The following is a 22,101-nucleotide window of genomic DNA, read 5'->3' as shown; positions in this document are numbered from 1 at the left end:
AGCTCCACCAGTTCTACTGTCATCTCCAAACTTACTAAACAACCCACATGCATTTTCATCCAAAACATTTATATACAGGTCTCAGCGCGATCTTTGTTGAAAACCATTCTTGGGCTGTATTCCCTGGAGTTCAGAATGAGGGGGGATTTCATAGAAACATTTTAATGTTAGAAGGCCAGAACAGATTAGATATGGCAAAGTTATTTCCCATGGTAGGGGAGTCTAGGACAAGAGGGCAGGATTGAAGGATGTCCATTTAGAACAGAGAAGTGGAGAAATTACTTTAGTCGGAGGGTGGTAAATCTGTGTAATTTGTTGCCATGGGTGGCTGTGGAGGCCAAGTCATTGGGTGTATTTAAGGCAGAGACAGATAGGTTCTTGATTAGCCAGGGCATCAAAGGGTATGGGCTGAAAGCAGGGGAGTGGGGATGACTTGGAGAATTGGATCAGCCCATGATTGAATGGTGGAGCAGACTCAATGGGCCAAATGGCCTAATTCTGCTCCTATATCTTATGGTCTTAAAAAAGCTCATCCACCTCATTTGTCTTCAAGGATGCAAACACCTCTTTCTTCTTGCTACCAACATGCCATAGAATATCAGCATTACCCATCACTGATCACATTACCCTCCATATGATTCATCTGGATGAATACCAATGTTATGTAATATTTGTTAACTGACCCATTTCCTTTGGTGCAATGGATAAATTCCCTCCTTTTTCCTTGATTGGCCCTATCCTCTTCCTAGGTACCATCTTATTTCTAATGTATATAAACCTTGAACATTAGTGCTTAATGAAGTAGCCATCCAATTTCCATTTGGTTTCTCCAGTGTAAAGGAGACCATATTGTGAACAGTAGATTGAATGAAGTGCGTCATTGTTTGAAAGGGAGAATTGTTTGGGTTTCGGAAAAGAGAAGGACTAGTGATGCATCTCCTGCAGTCGTAGAGGAAATTGAGAGGAAATGATCATTCATAATATTGAAAAGGGAGAAGAGGGAAAATATGTCTGATGATGGAATCTCATTGAAGGCAACAGAACTTGAAAAAAAGATCTGCTGTGTACAAAACCAGTGGGGTGAAAAGTGAGGAGTAGGGGAACTCTCTCTGTCTTCAAGAAGAAGATGAAATGAATGCTGAGATGCAGGAGGTTGATGAGATGCAGTAAAGGGCTCTGCTGACAACAGTACATGGGAAGTCAAGGTTTAGGAAAATGAAAGACATCTCAAGAGGTACCTGTGTGCAAAGATTTGTCATCAGAACAGATGGCATGGAGAGGCCATGGAACTAGAATAGAAAGGAATTCCCAAAGAGACAGGGTGGGTGGAAGGATTGTCAAGAAAGCTGTGGGAGTCTGTGGGCTATTATCTGTGCTTGCCACTAACTTAAACTCTGAGATGATGAAGGAAAGAATCAGAGATGGACCATGAAGTTGAGAGTAGAGTGGATTTAGCAACAAAAGTAATGAATTTTTGGAGTTCTGTGTGTGAATGCAGGAAGCGCCACAATGCAATCAATAAATCCAAAAAAAGAGTTGAGGGAGGGGACCTGAAAAAGACTGAAACAAAGACTATTTCAAATAACCTTCAAAAAAGATGGGGGTAGTTGGGACCCATGTGAATTCCCATAGTCACACCTTCAATATGGAGTTGAAGCAGAAATTTACCCAGACAAATAAATATGTAGCTGGAAGGGAACTGCTCCAATCTTTTCAGCTAACTCTTTCAGAACCTTGGGGTGCAGTCTATCTGGTCCATGTGACTTATCTACTTTCAAACTATTCAGCTCATCAAGCAACTGCAGTCACACATGCCCCCTGACACTTCCTAATTCCTGGCATACTGCTAGAGTCTTCCACAATGAAGACTGATGCAAAATATGTATTAGGTTCCTCTGCCATTTCTTTGTCCCCTATTACTACCTCTTCGGTATCATTTTCCAGCAGTCCAATATCTACTTTCGCCTCTTATTCTTTATATATCTGAAAAAATGTTTGGTATCCTCTTTGATATTATTGGCTAGCTTAACTTCAGATTTATTTTTTCTCTCTTTGTGGTTTTTAAAATTATTTGCTATTGATTTTTAAAAGCTTTCCAGTCCTCTAACTTCTCACAATTTTTTGCTGTATTATATACTCTATCTTTTGCTTTTATGCTGCCTTTAAACTATACTTGTCAGACACGATTGCTTCATCCTCCCTTTGGAATATGACTTGATCTTTAGGATATATATCTTTCCCTTCCCCCCCCTTCTGCTTTCCGCAGGGATCACTCCCTATGCTACTCCCTTGTTCATTCGTTCCCCCCCCCATCCCTTCCCACCGATTTTCCCACCTGGCACTTATCCTTGCAGAACAGGTGCTACACCTGCCCTTACACGTCCTCCCTTACCACCATTCAGGGCCCCAGACAGTCCTTCTAAATGAGGCGACACTTCGCCTGTGAGTCGGCTGGTGTGGTATGCTGCGTCCAGTGCTCCCGGTGCAGCCTTTTATATATTGGTGAGACCCGACGCAGACTGGGAGACTGTTTTGCTGAACATCTACGCTCTGTCCGCCAGAGAAAGCAGGATCTCACAGTGGCCACACATTTTAATTCCACGTCCCATTCCCATTCTGATATGTCTGTCCATGGCCTCCTCTACTGTCAAGATGAAGCCACACTCAGGTTGGAGGAACAACACCTTATATACCTTTTGGGTTGCCTCCAACCTGATGGCATGAACACTGACTTCTCTAACTTCCGTTAATGCCCCTCCTCCCTTTCTTACCACATCCCTGATTTATTTATCCCCCCCTTTTTTTCCCCTCTCTCTCTGCCCATCACTCTGCCTGTTCTCCATCTCCCTCTGGTGCTCCCCTCCCCCCGTTCTTTCTCCCTAGACCTCCGGTCCCATGATCCTTTCCCTTCTCCAGCTCTGTATCCCTTTTGCCAATTACCTTTCCAGCTCTTGGATTCACCCCACCCCCTCCAGTCTTCTCCTATCATTTCGGATTTCCCCCTCCCCCTCCTACTTTCAAAATTTTACTATCTTTTATTTCAGTTAGTCCTGACGAAGGGTCTCGGCCCGAAACGTCAACATTGCTTCTCCCTATAGATGCTGCCTGGCCTGCTGCATTCCACCAGCATTTTGTGTGTGTTGCTTGATCTTTAGGATGTATCTATCCTGTGCTTTCCAAGTTGCCCCCAGAAACTCCTGCCATTGCTGTTCTGTTATCATCCCTGCTAGTATCCCCTTCCAATCAACTTTAGCCAGTTCTTCTCTCATGCTTCTATAATTCCCTTTACTCCACTATAATACTGATAGATCTAACTTCTTCCTCTCAAATTGCAGAGTGAATTCTATCATTTTATGATCACTGCCTCCCAATAGTTCCTTTGACTTAAACTTCCTAATTACATCTGGTTTATTACACAACACTTTATCCAGACTTGCCTTTTCCCCAAATAGGCTAAACTACAAACTGCACTAAAGAGCCATCTTGTAGGCATTCTACAAATTCCCTCTCTTCCGATCCAGAACCAACCTGATTTTCCCAATTTACCTGCATATTAGTATCTCCCACAACTATCATAACATTACCCTTTTACCTGCCTTTTCTATCCCATATGCAAATCCATCTATTATACAGTTAATTGGGACACATCAGTACCTATACGTTTTGGTCCAATTGAGAGACTGCCCTAATTAGCCAAAGTTTCAGGGAAATAGTTTTTAAAAGAGGCATAAAAAGACTAGCTGAGTAGCTAATTATGTATTTAAATGAAATACAGAACAAATTACCGTAGAACACGACTGATACTACTACAGGCTATAAAACTGTGTATTTGTTCCTAATAGTTACCAGAGGAATCCATCTGGTGTCTGCAAACAGCAGAATCAGTGCAGACAATGGACTGGTTCATACAATGCCATCAACTGCATCTTCCATATTTTCATTTTCATTGTAACATTCAAGATGATTGTCAATATCTTCAAACTTTTTGCAGTTCCTAACTTGTTGAAGTAGGGAAATCATTTCATTGTCATTTGTAATTCAGCCAAATTCATTTGAGCCATTTCTTTTTCCATACCTGACAGTGCATTCTGCATATTCCATCACTTGTTCTTTTCCTATATACCCCTGTCTGTACATGCACTCTTTTCCTTTTCCCAATTTCTTCTTCCCTATACCATCTTTCCTCAAAAATGCCTGTAACACTGACACCATTCATGGAATTATGTTTTTTTTAAGAAAAGGAATTCTCCAACTTTATTTGATTCTTTCCACTCCTCTGCAGGCTTCTGACACTCCCAATCACGGGCTTTGCAATCTGCTCAACTATATGCCATCCTGTGACGCTACTCCAATCTCCTCTTGTCCCAATCCATTACCAGCTATCTCATCGTAGAATGTTGTCAAACAAGGCTGCCTTATCAGACTAAATCTTCTCTGAAGCAATGCTACACCACACCAACCAGTTTCCTGTTGGGGTGAAGGTAATTTATATGAGAAGTGGGGAAACTTGATACCTTTTGGGGGAGAAAAAAACCCAAACTATTTGACTCGCTTGGGCCAATCCCTGGCCCATGACTGCTCAAAAGTACAGAAGGATCATTAAAAACAAGAAGCTCCCTTAAGGAGTATACAGAAGCCGAAATAAAATGGTGAGAGGATTGCGTCCACTAGCCACATTTAAACCCATAGAAATGGAGCAGAAGCATGCCAATGATGACCCAGAGGGACAGCCAATGAAGTATCAGCTTGTCCTTCCAACCAAAAGAAGCTGAAGGAAGTAAGTCAAACTAATTTCATATGTGAAGAACCCCTGCAGAAGTCCTACAACAATTCTCTTACCATTTTTTGAACCAGGAAGAAGTCCTTGTTATGTATAGTCAGGGCTTTGTTGAACATTTTCCTTTCCATTGTTGTCCATTTGTCAGAGCCTATGAATAAAAGGATTGGGTTTATTATATATGGACCAGTTCAAACAAACAATCTCTGCACTTTACACTTATAGTATGTTCCCAAATTCAAGGAAATAGTCACTGCTTCTGTCCTGAAATTGAGATTTGCGAGACTGGTACTAGCTTCATAATTTTCTTAAATGCCCTGTTGTCTGGAAGTATTTAAACTCTAGACCCTGTGTTTAAAGCTTCATATTCAGCTATAAACTGAGCTATTTTATATAAAGCTATTTTATATAACATATAAAATTACACACCAATGACAACCAGATTTCATATTCTGCCTGCATAATGAATAAAATAGAAAAACAAGTTAAACCTGCATGATATATTTCATTGTGCTTTCATCCAAGAAGGACTGACACAGAGTGAATGAGTGATCATGTTCACATTATTTGAATCTCAGGAAATGAATTTCTAGATCTGATTAATGGCCTCATATACAAGGGAAGTATCTTATTTTACTGAACTAAGAAGTTACCAATAAAATAATGAATGAATGATAATGTGAGGGTGATATTGAGTATGAAATCTTGGGATATTTATTACATCATCCTCTCCAATCCTACAGTATATCAGGTCAGATCTGGCAAAAAATCAGAAAAGAAAATTTAAAAAAATTGGAGGATGTGGGAAAATTTAAATAAAAACAAAAAATGGATATTTCCAACATCTTCCATTGTTAACTACATGATCCCATTCAATTCACTGGTCTACGGAATGGTAAAACCAAGTTCTTTATTAAATATACTTCATTTTGGTTTAATTTCTGATTCCTAATGTAATTTTAAATGCTTAGTCAACTGACCCAATAATTCTATTCATATCCTTCCTTAACTCCCCGGCTCTTCTGAAGAGGTTGGCATCTGATGAAGTGTCTGACAGCCTGTTATTCACAATAGAGCCTTGTACTGTGTTGAGTCAGCTGACTTTCAACCGAAGGTTGAATCCTGAACCAAAACCTGTTTCATCCATTATTTACTTATGCAGATCAAAAGGGTTCAGCAAATACTGAAGAGGATGAAGAAATCTAATCTGAGTAAGTTGTAATTTTCCCAACACTAACTGGATGAAGGAAAGCAAAAGAATTGGGAAGTAGAAACATTACAACTCAATTAATCAAAAACAGGGCAGATCATCTGCTGTCCTAAAGTCACTGTCTATTAGTCCTTTGGTGTATCTACACCCGTGATCAAAAGCAATCCTGTCTGGTGGGAGGCTGTCTCTCAGTTCATTGATATTGCCCGGCTCATCTCAGCAAAGCCAAGGTCCCTCAGTGTAAGTGGTGAGCTGCAATACAGAATGGCTTTGACAGCTGATGAAACCCCACCCCTAGGTTAATTAACTACCAAAACTGTCAAAGTTATTAAATGTTTGTAGATGAATTTGCAAGTTGCTCAAAGCCCATTAGAAATAAAAATTTAAAAAGAGAAAAACACACATACTTAAATTCATTTAAATTAACAAAATAAAATGGAATTAAAAAGCTCCACTTTCTACTGGCAGTGGACGTTTCTTATTCAATTTATGGAGTCACTGTATTTATACCAACTTTAACCTGACCCAGGTTTAGTGGCAGATTTCCCAGCCTGAGAGCTGCTGAAGTCATAGAGTTTCTTCATAGCATGACTGTCCTAGAGCTGGCAGCCCGAGTTATGGGCCTATCTCTGTGCAAATCCAAGATAATAGCAGATGATTTGACTTGATGTTACTTTCTTATGGATGGTAATAATAAAAAAAGAAAGCAGTTCTAACCCCTATAGTTAACCCTTCTGTAATTCTTAATAAGTTATTACAATTTCTATTTATGAATGCTACACAACAGAAGCTTATTCAGCCTGTCGACCATAGCAACTCTCTGTAGGGCAATCCAGTCACTCCCATTTCTCTGCTCTGTTCTCATCATTCTGTAGATTTATTTTCTCTTCAAGTTCCAATCCAATTTCCTTTTGAAATCATACATCTCCTCTGCATGCACAATCCTTCTATGAAATCCAGGTTAATAGCAATTAATGTCAGAAAAAAGTAGTTCCTCACGTCCCTTCTGTATCTCCTTCACAAAGCTTCAAATTTGTCTCCCCTAGTTCTTGCAACATTGGCTATGTTGTGAAAACCCGTCACAATCTTGTACAGTTCTTTTAGATCTGTCCAAAAGTGTGGTGACTACAAGAATCAGAATCAGGTTTATTATCACTGGCTTATATGACATGAAATTGGTTGTTTTGCAGCAGCAGTACAGTATGAAGATATAAAATATTATAAATTACAAAATAAATATATAGTACATAAAAGGAATACGAGGATGTGTTCACAAATCTAATGGCAGAGGGGAAGACACTATTTCAGAATCATCAAGTGTGAGTTTTCCAGGTCCTCTACCTTCTCCCTGGCGGTAGTCATGTTTTAGACGGTGAGGGTTGTTAATGATGGATGTGTCACCAACACTTGACGATGTCCTCAGCAGTGGAGAGTTGTGCCTGTCATGGACCTGGCTGAGTCTGAAATCCTCTGCTGCCTCTTCTGATGTGTGTACTGGAGCCTCCATACCAGGATTCAACCAGTCAGGAAGCTCGCCACTGTACATGTGTAGCAATCTGACATACCAAAGCTCCTCAAACTCCAAGCAAAGTAAAGCCATTGCCGTGCCTGCTTTGTGATTGCATGTTTTAGACCTAGGACAGATCCTCGAAGTCTCTGACACCCAGGAACTTTCAGCTGCTCACCCTCTCCACTGCTGATCCATCAATGAGAGTTGGTGCTTGAGCTCTCAACTTCCCTTTCCAGTGATCCACATATAATTCCTTCGTCTTACTAAAGCTGAGTGTGAGGTTATCACGACACAACTCAACCAGCCAATCCATCTCACTCCTGTACACCTTCTTGTCCCATCTGTTATTTCACCAGTGAGTGCTGTCATCTGTGAATTTGCGAGTGGTGTTTGAGCCGTGCCTAGCCATATGGTAGAGCAGTGGGCTAAGCACACATCCTTAAGGTGCACCTGTGTTTTATGTCAGTGAGTAGATGTTATCACTGACCTGTACTGAATGTGGTCTCCTGATGAGGAAGTTGAGGATCCAATTGCAAAGGGAAGTAAATAGGCCCAGGTTTAGAAGCTTCTTGATTAAAACTGAGGAGGGGATTATGGTACTGAATGCTAAGTTCTAATCAATAAACAGCAGCCTGTAATACTCCAGCTATAACCCAAACATAGCTTTATAAAGGTTCAGAATAACATTTTCATTTTTTTTATTCAATACTTGCATTTAAGAAGCCCAAAATTCATATCCTTCACAAATTATTTCATGGTACTTTCAAAGATGAACCCCCAGGGTACTCCATTCTTACATGATTTGGAATGTGCCCCTTGGTCTACACTGCCTCATCCAACCTCCTTCTACTGAAATGGATCACTTCATATTTCTCTTTATTACTTTCTGATCACAACTTTTCTACCCATTCTACCAAACCATGGCCTAATATATTTGATTGATATGATTTTATAAAATAGCAAGTAAAATATTAGATTCAGTAAAATATAAATAAGGCTGTGTTGTACACAACCTCAATACAAAAAATACACTACGTTTTGAAAATATTTTATGCAATCAATTTCATTTTATTGATTGTTAATTGTTAATTTTAAATGTCACTAATAAATTTGTGGTACTATTTATGGAGACCAACTTATTATCACCTGTAATTGTTTATTTGACAGGAATTAAATCAAGACATTTAAGTTTTATCTGGTGTTATGTTATTGCAAATTGAATTTAATACAATTTGCACCACCTGAACTGCAACTGGATTTAGTAAGTCCCACACACAAAATGCTGGAGGAACTCAGCAGGTCAGGCAGCATATCTGTGGAAATGAATAAACAATTGATGTTTCAGGACTGGAAAGGGAAAGACACCAGAATAAAAAGGTGAAGGTGGGGGGAGGAGGTTAGCTAGATAGATAGATACTTTATTCATCTCCATGGGGAAATTCAACATTTTTTCCAATGTCCCATACACTTATTGTAGCAAAACTAATTACATACAATACTTAACTCAGTATAAATATGATATGCATCTAAAATCACCCTCTCAAAAAGCATTAATAAATAGCTTTTAAAAAGTTCTTAAATAGTTTACTAAAATACATTGAATGGTAACTTAAGCTCAGTCCTAACCCCGGCACTTTAACATATCTTACCCCTGGCGGTTGAACTGTAAAGCCGAATGGCATTGGGGAGTAATGATCTCTTCATCCTCTCTGAGGAGCATTGCATCGATAGCAACCTGCTGCTGAAGCTGCTTCTCTGTCTCTGGATGGTGCTATGCAGAGGATGTTCAGGGTTTTCCGTGATTGACCGCAGCCTACTCAGCGCCCTTTGCTCTGCTACCGATGTCATACTCTCCAGTTCTGTGCCCACGACAGAGCCCGCCTTCCTTACCAGCTTATTAAGACGTGAGGCGTCCCTCTTCTTAATGCTGCCTCCCCAACACGCCACCACAAAGAAGAGGGCGCTCTCCACAACTGACCTATAGAACATCTTCAGCATCTCACTACAAACATTGAATGACGCCAACCTTCTAAGGAAGTACAGTCGACTCTGTGCCTTCCTGCACAAGGCATCTGTGTTGGCAGTCCAGTCTAGCTTCTCGTCTAACTGTACTCCCAGATACTTGTAGGTCTTAACCTGCTCCACACATTCTCCATTAATGATCACTGGCTCCATATGAGGCCTAGATCTCCTGAAGTCCACCACCATCTCCTTGGTCTTAGATGGTGATAGGTAAAGCCAGGTGGGTAGGAAAGGTAAAGGGCAGAAGAGAAAGGAATCTGACAGCAGAGGAGAGTAGACCATAGGAGGAAGGGAAGGAAGAGGGGTCGTAGGGGAAGGTGATAGGCAGGAATCAGAATTGAAATGTTTGGCCACCAAGAAGTTCTACTTTTGGTGGATGGAGCACAGGTGCTCAATGAAGCAGTCTCTCATTTTACAGTGGGTCTCACTAATGTAGGGAAGGCCGTATCGGAGCACTGGATACAAAGACAACCCAGCAGATAGCAGATTTTGTTGCCTCACCTGGAAAGATTGTTTGGGGTCCTGAATGGAGGTGAATGGGCAGGGATAGCATTTTGGTCGCTTGCAGGGATAAGTGCTGGGAGGGGGATTAGTGGGGAGGGAAAACTGTGTACCTCCCCACTAATCTTCCACCAGGTACTTATCCCTTTAAGTGGCCCAAATTTCAGCCCTTTGTGGCCAAACATTTTAATTCTGGTTCCCTACTCCTGAAAAATCAGTCCATGTGCCACAATGGGATGGAGGAGCAACATCTTATATTCCATCTGTGTAACCTCCAACCTGATGGCTTGAATATTAGTTTCTCCTTCCTCTTTTCTCTTCTTTTTCCCTCTTCTCCTCCTTTCTTCTATTCCCCACTCTGGTCTCTTACCTCTTCTCACGTGCCTATCAACTCCCCTGGGTCTCCTCCTCCTTTTCATTCCCTTATGGTCCACTCTCCTCTGCTATCAGATTCCTTAATCTCCAGCCCTTTACCTTTCCCACTCACCTATCACCTTCTAGCTCTTCTCCTTCCTCACTGCCACCTTTTTAATCTGGCATCTTCCCCTTTCCTTTCCAGTCCTGAAGAAGAGTCTTGGCCCAAAAGGTCAACTGTTTATTCTTTTCCATAGATATTGCCAAACCTGGTGAGTTCCTCCAGTATTTTGTATGTGTTGCTTTGGATTTCCAGCATCTGCAGAATTTTTCATGTTTTTAATATGTTAGTTTTTGTAAAATGGTTTACATTACTGCAGGAAGTGGGAAGCAAGGAAAAGCCAATTAAGCTGCTTACTCAGGAGCAAAAAATACTGAAAATATACTCAGGAAATCAAGCATATACAAAGACAAAAATAGAATTGATGTTTCAGGCTGATGACCTTTCATCTGAATTCTCTAATTTGGCTCCATGACAGAAAGGGACTTATTTCCACCTCATTTACTTTACTGGCTGGCCTTCTGTTGCTGCTGTAATTGACCTCCACTTTCATTCTGGATGTTTTCAATATGATTAACACATTGTCCAATCATCTAGATTTTAAAATCAATGTTAGTAATGAAGCCATTACTCAATTAGTTCTTCCTCAGCTACTACCACAATGAACTCTATATCTCTGTAAGCAGTGAGAATAAATAATTAACCGCTGTACCACTGACAAACACTGTATTACATGTAATACTCCAGAGAATGCAAGAGGCATAAAGCAAGCCGTATACGAAAGCAAGCCGTATATGAAAGTTCAGAGGATGACATAAAGAGAAAGTAGTAGAAATGAGGAAAGAAAGTACAATCTTCAGTCATCCTTAATTAGGTATATTTTCAAGTATGTCCATTTATTGTACACGGCCAATCAGGAAGGAAATAATTCTAACAAAGGCAGAGCAGACACTGTTACTTTCAGTGCATCTGCATACCAACGCTGAAGAATTTTACTGGATGTTTCTTTAAAAACAAAATGAAGTTCTGTAGTGGCAAAATACTGTATATGAGGAAATTTTCAAAATAAATCGAAAATGCCAGAAATACTTGTCAGATCAAAAGAAACTACAGGGAAAGAAACAATGTTAATATTTCATCAACCTTATTAGTTATTTCCAGTACCTTCCATTTTTTCTAAATTTAAAAAGTCAAATACTAGAGAGAGAAAAAATGGACACAGTTAACTCAAGAAACTAATAACTCATGTAAGAATTCAAAAGCAAATGAAATCAAAGCAATTAAATCACTTCCTAGGGAAATAGTACTTAGAGGAAATGACCACAATCTGGTAGCTCTGACATCCACCAACAACATAGAAGTGCTTTGAGGGACTGGTAGTGGCATGCATTAACTCCAGCCTCTCAGGCAACTGCAATGGACCTACTGCTGAAACAGGTCTACAACTGACAACCATCACCCAAACTCCACAGTCATTTCTGGAGCATTTGTTCATTAAAGACATCTATGTTCGACTATTGTTCATTGACTACAGCTTCAATACTGTAATTCCATACAAACTCAATCCCAAACTCCTAAATCTGACACTCTACATCTCCCTTTGCAACTGGATCCTTGAATTCCTGACCAACAGACTGTAATCAATAATAGGCAGCAACACCTCTACCATGATGATTCTCAACACTGGTCTGCACAAGGCTATGTCCTCAAACCCTAATAAAACTCCCTGTACACCCATGACCGTTTGGGCAGAGTAGGCTCTATCTACAAATATGCAGATGATGCCACCATAGTAGGCCATATTTCTAATAATGATGAGTTGGAGTACAAGAAAGAGATAGAGAACTTAGTGACATGGTGTCATGACAACAACCTTTCCCTCAATGTCAGCAAAACAAAGGAGCTGGTCACTGACTTCAGGAAGTGGGGTGGTGCACACACTTCTGTGACAGCTGAAGTGAAGAGGGTTGAGCTTCAGATTCCTAGGAGTGAACATCACCCAGAGTTTCTCCTGGTCCAACAATGCTGATGCTACAGATGCCAAGAAAGCTCTCCCACATCTCTACTTCCAGAGGACACTAAATAAGTTTAGCATGTCCCATTCACCTTACCTTTTTTTTATTGATACCTCATAGAAAGCATCCTATCTAGATGCACCACAGCTTGGTACAGCAACTGCCCTGCTGATGACAGCAAGAAACTGCAGAGAGCTGTGGACACAGCTCAACACATCAGGGAAACTGGCCTTCTCTCCATGGACTTCTTGCTACCTCAGTAAAAACAGCCAGCATAATCGAAGAAAGGGACATTTCTCTTTTCCACCCCATCAGGCAGAAGATACAAAAGCCTGATAGCATGTACTACTAGGTTCAAGGACAGCTTCTACACCCCCCACTATAAGATGATTGAATGTTTCACTAGTACGGTAAGATGGACCCTTGACCCCATAATCTACCTTGCTGTGGCCCTGGATCCTACTGTCTACCTGCACTGCACTTTCTCTATATTTACACTTCATTCTGCACACTGTTATTGTTTTACCTTGTGCCACCTCAATGAACACTGCTAATGAATTAGTTTGACTGGATGATATGGAAGACAGATTTTTCACAGTATCTCAATACATGTGAACATAAAAAATAATAACCATAAACCAACAATAAATTGGGCCCAGACATTAAGTGTAGTCCACCAAACACGTACGTTCTCGTTAATGAAGACTGAATGATGGCAGGTTCTGAAACCTGGCACCAAAACAGTATGCTGGACCAACAGCAACTGCGGAAGCAGAAGGTACGAGTTGACATTTTGGATTAAGTTCCTACATCAGGTCTGAAGGGGAAGAGGAAAGGTTGCTGGCATACATTAGTACCAGGGAGGTTAATGCACACAAAATGCTGGAGGAACGCAGCAGGTCAGGCAGCATCTGTGGAGCAATAAACAATCGATGTTTCAGGCCAATGCACAGACCCAGAGCCACAAGAAGGGTCTCGGCTTGAAATGTTGACTATTTAGTCCCCTCTATCAATGCTGCCTGTATTGCTCTAGATATCCAGCATCTGTAAAATCTCTTGTGGGTGGTGGAGTGGGGCAAGGGGACCGCTGAACAATGGGTGACTGGAAGAGGTGTGCGACAGGAAGGTTTTAGGGGGTGGGAAAGGTGAACAAAGGGAGGATAAACAGGTTGACTGGTGACTGTGGGAAGAGAAGACTGGTGGGGGGACATGGTACAGTTGCATGAAATTATAACTGCAGCAGCTAATTCTGGCTAAACCAATTGCCACTGCTGGCGACCCACACGAATTTGTCATACTTGTATGATGTGCCCTCCAATCACTTCAATAATGATTGTTCCAAGAGTCAAAGAACTGTATTGGATCCTTATTAACAACTAGCAAACATAAAATCTTGAAGCGATGCAGTTTCAGCAAACTTAAGTGTAAATAAGCATAATTAAGTGGTCAACAAAAGATATGATGTCCATTGGCCTCCAGCCCCAAAGAAAACATGATTAAGTAACTTATTCCCTTCGCTTTTATCACATCCCTACTCATGTGACTAGTTACCAAAATAAACATAATAAATGTGCAACACTGACTACTATTCAGATAGAGAACAGATATATGGCTCCAACATTCCGGCATCCTACTTCCTGCAGTTACTGGAAATGCAAAAAATAAAGTGCTGGAAACTTTCAACTGAAGTCCCAATTCTGATGAAAGGTCCTTGACTCAATACATTTATTGCTCCTCTCCCCTCTCATGTTGCTTGAGCTACTGAGTGTGCAGTTATTTTTGTTGATCCTTATTACCTAGAACGTTCTGTCAAATAAATAACAAGAACTATGAAGATTCATGACAGATTGCTGTAAAACTCTGTGACACAAGGACACTTTGACCAGCAAGAAATTGTGAAGAAAGCTACATACCAGCATAGTGATAGTCTGCCAATGGATGGGATTTGTCTTTAATTGGCATTTTCATCAACAAAACCTCAACGGCCATCTAGCACAACAGGAAACAACAATAAAATTAAAATAGAATGTATCTATTCAAAGTTTTGATGTGACTAAGTGACAATAAATGTGTGAACCAAAAACATGTTTTACAGGTGGCCCCCCGCTTTTTGAACGTTTGCTTTACGACAACTCGCTGTTACGAAAGACGTATATTAGTACCTGTTTTCGCCAACCAAAGAAGATTTTCGCTTTTACGAAAAAAAGCCCGCTTTATACGTGTGTTTACCCTGAGAAAGACTACAATGACTGTGAAGCCTTGTGCGGGCAGTTGTTTGTGCATGTGTGTACGTGCGTATGCGTGTACGTGCTGATTTTTTTCCCCTCCAAATCAATTTTGGCTCGCTGCCTTCCCAAGTTTGATAAGTGAAACTACACCGTACCTACAATATTTTACTTTATATAGGGTGTAAATTTATCATATCATTACTGCTTTTACTATATGTTAGTGTTATTTTAGGTTTCATGTGTTATTTGGTATGATTTGGTAGGTTATTTTTTTGGATCTGGGAACACTCAAAAATTTTTTCCATATAAATTAATGGTAATTGCTTCTTCGATTTATGACATCTTGGCTTATGAAAGGTTTCATAGGAACGCTCTACCTTTGGATTGCAGGGGAAACCTGTAATCCCTTGAACCTGTCTCTACTCAAGTCTATTACTTCAGGCAAGATTTTTGAACAATTCAGATTATTTATATTCTTCTGTGCTACGTTAAACTGTAACACTGAAAAATGAATGTTTCCTGATAACAGACTATGAAACCTCCAAAACAAAGTTGGAGTAAGTAGTTTCAGCTGTGTGACGCTACGTAATGAACTTGCCCATCATCATGCTAACAAATCACCAGTTTGCCTGCTTTGTAGGAAATATCACATACAGATTAATAAAAATTTGAAACCAAGTATTACTTGAATTAAATTGTGTAAACTAATGAGTTTAAACCTTAAATTCAAACTGAAAGTACAACCAATGCTCATCAGTCTTTCCTTTTGGAAAGTCATTAACAGCATTAGAACACTTGTAGAGCACTATTGTAGAGATGTTCCAGTACAAAACACTTTCAAATTTAACAGCAAATGGGCAGTTATTACTCAAAACAAACTGTAAAACAAAAATGTGTTTAATTGTGGAAAGCAACATATACCTGCTTTTGGAATAATCTGCTATTCCATTTAAATTGCCATTTAAAAAATTTTGTAACAATATCTGACCGCTTGTGCAAAAAATTATAAAGTCAGACCCAATTAACCCCAAAATTTGAAATAAATGACCACATACTAAATGTTAACTGTTTATGATGGTAAATTATTTGTAAATTGCCAATGTTTCTTAACTTTCTTGACATTTTTCTACTCCATTTAGCCATGCGAAATATTCAAAAAAATGAACACGGATGAATGGATGAAGAATGGATGGTTTTTCTTAAATATGTGGTGGTTTCACCATAGCTACTATTTAAATCTACAAAGAAACAGTAGTACCAGAATTTTATTAGATATTAAACAACTTAAGTGTTTTTATATATAAAAATAAGTCACAATGATTCTGAAGAATGCAAGTTAAATAAAATAATATGTGCCAGTTATAACATCAAATTGAAGACATTAGCTTACTTATAAACAATGTTACAGTGGCATGCAAAAGTTTGGACACCCCTGGTCAAAATTTCTGTTACTGTGAATAGCTAAGTGAGTAAAAGATGACCTGATTTCCAAAAGGCATAAAAGTTAAAGATGGCACATTCCTTTAATATTTTATGCAAGATTACTCTTTTATTTCCATCTTTTACAGTTTCAAAATAACAAAAAAGAAAAAGGGCCTGAAGCAAAAGTTTGGGCACCTTGCATGGTCAGTACTTAGTAACACCCCCTTTGACAAGTATCACAGCTTGTAAACACTTTTTGTAGCCAGCTAAGAGTCTTCCAATTCTTATTTGGAAGATTTTCGCTTATTCTTCCTTGCAAAAGGCTTCTAGTTCTGTGAGATTCTTGGGCCGTCTTGCATGCACTGTTCTTTTGAGGTCTACCCACAGATTTTTGATGATGTTTAGGTTGGGGGACTGTGAGGGCCATGATAAAACCTTGAGCTTGCACCTTTTGAGGTAGTCCATTGCGGATTTTGAGGTGTGTTTAGGATCATTATCCTGTTGTACAAGCCATCCTCTTTTCATCATCAGCTTTTTTTTTAATTGACGGTATGATGTTTGCTTCCAGAATTTGCTGGTATTAATTGAATTCATTCTTCCCTCTACCAGTGAAATGTTCCCCGTGCCACTGGCTGCAACACAAGCCCAATGCATGATCGATCCGCCCCCGTGTTTAACAGTTGGAGAGGTGTTCTCATGAAATTCTGCACCCTTTTTTCTCCAAACATACCTTTGCTCATTGTGGCCAATATTCAGTGTCAGAAGTTTGCAAAGGAACATCTCAACAAGCCTGATGCATTTTGGAAACAAGTCCTGTGAACTGATGAAGTTAAAATAGAACTTTTTGGCTGCAGTGAACATCTTTTACTCGCTTAGCTATTCACAGTAACAGAAATTTTGACTGGGGTGCCCAAACTTTGACAAGAATTTTAATTTTCCGTTGTAAATATCAATAATCACTGTTAAAGTTTGAAAAGTAGGTTATACAAACTCTATACTGTCATGCTAATTGCAAGTAATCTGAGTTTTAATTTAGCACTCACCAAAATGTTCCCGCCTGCCTCAAAAAGACAATGTAGGGCAAGTTCTCTATTTGTCCCACCACCTGGCAGCACACTAGAACAAGCCATGTTCAGCATATCTTCCACTACGTTAAAGAAAGTGAAGTGTTCATAATTTATAAACTTAAACAAAAGCACCAATTTCATAAGAAATATTAAATATAACAACATTAATGACTCAATTCAAAGAGATGAATTCTCTTGGTTGACAGTTATTGCTTCATCAATATAATTTGACAGATCAATTGATCAGTTAATGGTGACCATTGGTGATCTGCTATGGAAAAGAAATGTCTTCATTTTACCAGCACGACAACTTCAGAAAAAAAACATTTTTTGTGATAAGGTAAAATTTATTTCTGTGCTAGAAAAAACATAACCATGGAATTGCCCTTGAAGGAGAATTCCAGTGAAATAAATTCCTAAAAATGAGTTTGAAATTAAAAAGAATACAAAGGTTCAATTAACTAAGTAGGTAATAACCTCTCAAGTGTCTTGCGTGCACTAATTTCAACATATTGTGCTCAATTATAGCTGCACAATGTTGAATTTTGGGCAAAAGTGCATTTTCAGTAAAAACTGGTTGGTTTTATTGGATAATGCGTCATTAGCATAAAAGTTAAAAATAAAACTGAGTTGACAAATCAGTACTGGATACTGTATTTAAAGAAAAGATAGAATTTCAGATTCTGGAAATATTCCTGAACAGAGATCCACTGTTAGAGACAACAAACAAGGAATATACAATATTTTAAAAGGATGATGAGAGGTGGGAATTTAAAATGAAATTCTCACCAGTCTCTCATAGACCGATTCTAGCACTGAAGCTTATGAAGGTAGCATCCATTCTTCTCAGAACAGAACATCCAAGACACAGGTTAACAATGTTTTTATCCCATCGTCCATCACATCTTCCCATTAGCAAATCAATCTTAACCATGGTTATCCCAATGCAAAGTTCAACAATAGAATATTTAAGTGCCTATTACTAATTATACAAACGTGTAGTTAGTGTACAACTAGTCATTTAGTATCTCATGGTCTTAGGTTTGTTTTATGAAGAGAAACAAAAAAAAAAGTTTCTCCATCCAGTCTACAGTTGTCTTGGTATGGCTCTTACTGTCATTCAATTTGAAATCAGCCAATTCAGGGAACAGAGGTGAAAACTAGGAGTTTTCTGTTCTGCACAATGCAGGACAACACAATCCTACCTCAGTTATTTAGAGCTATATCTGTATTTACTTCTTACAAACAGGTAAAAAGATGAGCAACTGAATAGGAAGATGAGCACCCTTTAAAAAAACTCACCATGAGGGTCAATAAAAACTTTAATTCAGTGCAGGGTGAAAACAGCCTAACACTAATTTGTAACCAAATTTGAAAGAGCAATAACTAAAATAATCCTAGCACATTTCAAAGTCTAATCAAGATCAACATAGATATTGCTGAGCCTCATAAAGGCAGCAATAGAAAGATTTAGAACTTACACTTAGTGAGAGATTCAAACAAACTTACACTTAAAAATATTTTCCATTGAAGCCATTCTATATAACAATGTACAATATAAACTGCTATCAATTAGTACCTTTTTGTTGTACTTCTGGGTTTTCTAATTCACACCAAGGCTTCCACACCAAATCTGCTTTACAGACGTCTTTTTCAGCCAGTGACCTGTCTTGCAAAATTGGGATTGCTGCTTGAAACCGCAATCCCATATTGATTCGCCTAACAAAATTTTTAAAAGTGTGAACATGTCAGCAGATATGAAATAGTTAACAAAATTAGTGAAGCAACTTCAGATTTATTAGCAGGAGTCACACTTTACAAACTTCTACTAAAAAAAAATTAACCTGGTAATCAATCAACAATCATTGCTAATACATGAGAGAAATTCCTATAATTAAAAAAGTAATCTTCATCATTGATCTAAGAAAAGTTAAATCATCAATTTTAAAGTGTTATAATTTCTGCTAATGCTTTTCTTTTACAAAACATGTTGGATAATCTATTTTATAGTTCATTTCAAAATCATTATGAATATGGAAATTAACAAATTCATTTACTCAATGACATGTTATTTGGAAGGTCAACATCTAATGGTCACTCCAGATTCTTTGGAACTCAACATGTTGGCAGGTTTGTTGGTCAAAAATGAAATCAATCCTTAGGAAGAGGTGATATAGGATCAGAATATATACAACCTTTGTGAGTAGAGTTAAGAAACTGCAAGTGTAAAAAGACCCTAATGGGAATTATATACAGGCCTTCAAACAGTAGCCAGGATGTGAGTTAGAAAAAACAATGGAAGATAGAAAAGGAATGTAAAAAGGGCAATCTTACGATTGTCATGGGGGATTTCAATCTGCAGGTAGATTGGGAAAATCAGGTTGGTGGTAGATCCCAAAAGAGGGGATTTGTAGAATGCCTACGAGATGGCTTTTTAGAGCAGCTTTTGGTTGAACACACTCAAAAGGGAATTCTGGATCAGATGTGTAAATAAACGAGATTTGATTAGAGAGCTTAAGGTAAAGGAGCCCTAAGAAGACAGTGATCATAATATGATAGAATTCACCCTGCAGTTTGAGAGGAAGAAGCTAAAATCAGGTATATCAGAGTAAAAGGAATTACAGAGGCATGAAAGAGGAGCTGACCAAACTTGATTGGTAGGGGATACTAGCAGGGATGATGGCTGAACATCAATGACAGGAATTTTTGGGGGCAGATTGGAAGGTGCAGGATTGATACATCCTGAAGATTATGTAATATTCTAAAGGGAGAATGAGGCAACTGTGGCTGACAAGGAAGTCAAAGACACCATAAAAGCAAAAATTAGGGCACATAATATAGCAAAAATTTGCGAGGTTTGAGAATTGGGACACTTTCAATAAACAGAAGGCAACTAAAAAAAAGAGAAAAGATGAAATATGAAGGTAAACTAGTCAGTAATATCAGAGAGGATACCAAAAGATTTTTTATTATATATATAATATGTATAAAGGGTAAAAGAGTGGAAAGAGTGGATATCGGATGGCTAGAGAGGTAGTAACGGGGACAAAGAAATGCCATCTGATCATAATAAGTATTTTGCGTCATGCTTCACTGTGGAAGAAACTAGCAGTATGCAAGAAATTCAAGAATGTCAGGGGACAGAAGTGAGTGAAGGTGCTAATACTAAAGAGAAGGTGTTTGCGAAGCTGAAAGGTCTGAAGGTAGATAAGTCACCTGGACCAGATGGTCTACAACCCAAGGTTCTGAAAAGAGGTAGCTTGAGAGACTGTGGAAGCATTAGTAAGGATCATTCAAGAATCACTGGATTCTGGAATGGTTCCAGAGGAAAATTGCAAATGTCACTCTAATCTTTAAGAGTGGAGACCGAAAAAAGGAAATTATAGCCCCGTTAACCTGACGACAGTGATTGGGAAGATGTTGGGAGTCCATTATTAAGGATGAGGTTTTGGGGAACTTGGAGGCACATAATAAAATATGACAAGGGAAATCTTGCTTGATAAAAGGAACTAACAGGCAGGGTAGACAAAAGAGATGCAGTGGAGTTTGCTTACTTAGATTTTCAGAAGACCATTAACAAGGTGCCGCACATGAAAATGTTTTATAAGGTAAAAGGTCATGGCATTACAGGAAAGATACTAGAATGGATAGAAGAGTGGCTGACCTAGCAGGAGCTAAAGAATGGAAATAAAGGGTGTCTATTCTAGCTGGCTGCCAGTGACTAGTGATGCCCTACTGGGGTTGATACTGGGACCGTTTCTTTTCACGTTATATACTAATGGTATGGATGATGACATTGATGGTTTTGTGGCCAAGTTTGCAGAGAATACAAAGATAGGTGGAAGAGCAGTTAGTGTCAAGGAAGCATGGAGTCTGCAGAAGGACTTAGATTGGAAGAATGGGTTAAAATGTGGCAGATAGAATATAGTGTAGGGAAGTGTATGGTCATGCACTTTGGTAACAGCATAGACTAACTTTTAAATGGGGAGAAAATTCAAAAATCAGAAACACAAAGGAATTTGAGAGTTCTTGTGCAGGATTCCTTAAAGATTAATTTGCAGGCTGAGTCAGTGGCAAGGAAGGCAAATGCAAAGTTAGCATTCAATTTCAGAGGACTAGAATATAAGAGCAAGGATGTGACGCTGAGGCTTTGTATGGCATTAGTCAGGCTGCACGGAGTATTGAGAGCAGATTTGGGCACCTTATCTAAGAAGGCGTGCTGGGATCGGAAAACCAGAGGAGATTCATGAGAATTATTCGGGGAATGAAAGGGTTAACACATGAGAACCATCTGATGGCTCTGGGCCTGTACTTGCTGCAGTTTAGAATGGGGGGTGGTCAGGGAGAGAAATCTTATTGAAACCAATCGAATACTGAAAGGCCTAGATCGGGTGGATGTGGACAGGATGTTTCCCACAGTAGGTGATTCTAGGACCAGAGTGCACAGCCTCAGAATAGAATGATATCTATTTAAAACACAAATGAGGAGGAATTTGTTAAGTCAGAGGAACCTGTGGAATTCATTGTCACAGATTTTTCAACTACACTGTTATATGTAAAAATGACCACTTACGGTTCAATGTCAACAGTCTGTTCCCCAGGTCCAGGGGTTATTGTCGTTGCATCAATACCATCTGAAAACCAGAGCAAAACAGTAATAAGAGAAGATGCTCAGTGGATGTATCATTTAATATACAACCTTTTATTGCTAAAAGTAAAATAGATGTCAGTAGTTGGTCCTAGCTAAGTAAGTAGAAGTTTTTACCTTGCATCAGCCTAGTCATTCCTGGGAATATTTGTATTTTATTTGAAGACATTCATCACATAGAATCTGGAGTAAATAATTTAGGCATCTGAGCGTCTTATATCAGATAATTTTATCAGGGCTGATGAATACCTGACCTCCATTTATCCATCTTTGTTCCATATCTCTT

The 22,101-nt window shown here is 39.0% G+C and overlaps 1 protein-coding gene across 5 annotated transcripts in view; it reads right to left on the bottom strand.

Moving 5' to 3' along the window:
• Positions 1-22,101, bottom strand: part of LOC140730399 (transcriptional-regulating factor 1-like) — a 255,963-nt gene that overhangs the window by 35,388 nt on the left and 198,474 nt on the right. For all 5 annotated transcript variants that reach the window (XM_073050733.1, XM_073050732.1, XM_073050735.1 and 2 more), the window contains 5 exons: positions 21,741-21,801; positions 18,747-18,886; positions 17,144-17,247; positions 14,364-14,439; positions 4,840-4,928 (listed from right to left, as the gene is read on the bottom strand). In XM_073050733.1, coding sequence (XP_072906834.1) covers positions 4,840-4,928; positions 14,364-14,439; positions 17,144-17,247; positions 18,747-18,886; positions 21,741-21,801 — 470 coding nt within the window. The remainder of the gene's footprint in view (positions 1-4,839; positions 4,929-14,363; positions 14,440-17,143; positions 17,248-18,746; positions 18,887-21,740; positions 21,802-22,101) is intronic.

This window comes from Hemitrygon akajei, chromosome 7 (genome assembly GCF_048418815.1).
Source record: "Hemitrygon akajei chromosome 7, sHemAka1.3, whole genome shotgun sequence".
Lineage (NCBI taxonomy): Eukaryota > Metazoa > Chordata > Chondrichthyes > Myliobatiformes > Dasyatidae > Hemitrygon > Hemitrygon akajei.
Note: the sequence above shows the minus strand (reverse complement) of the source record. Positions and strands in the feature narration are given on the sequence as shown.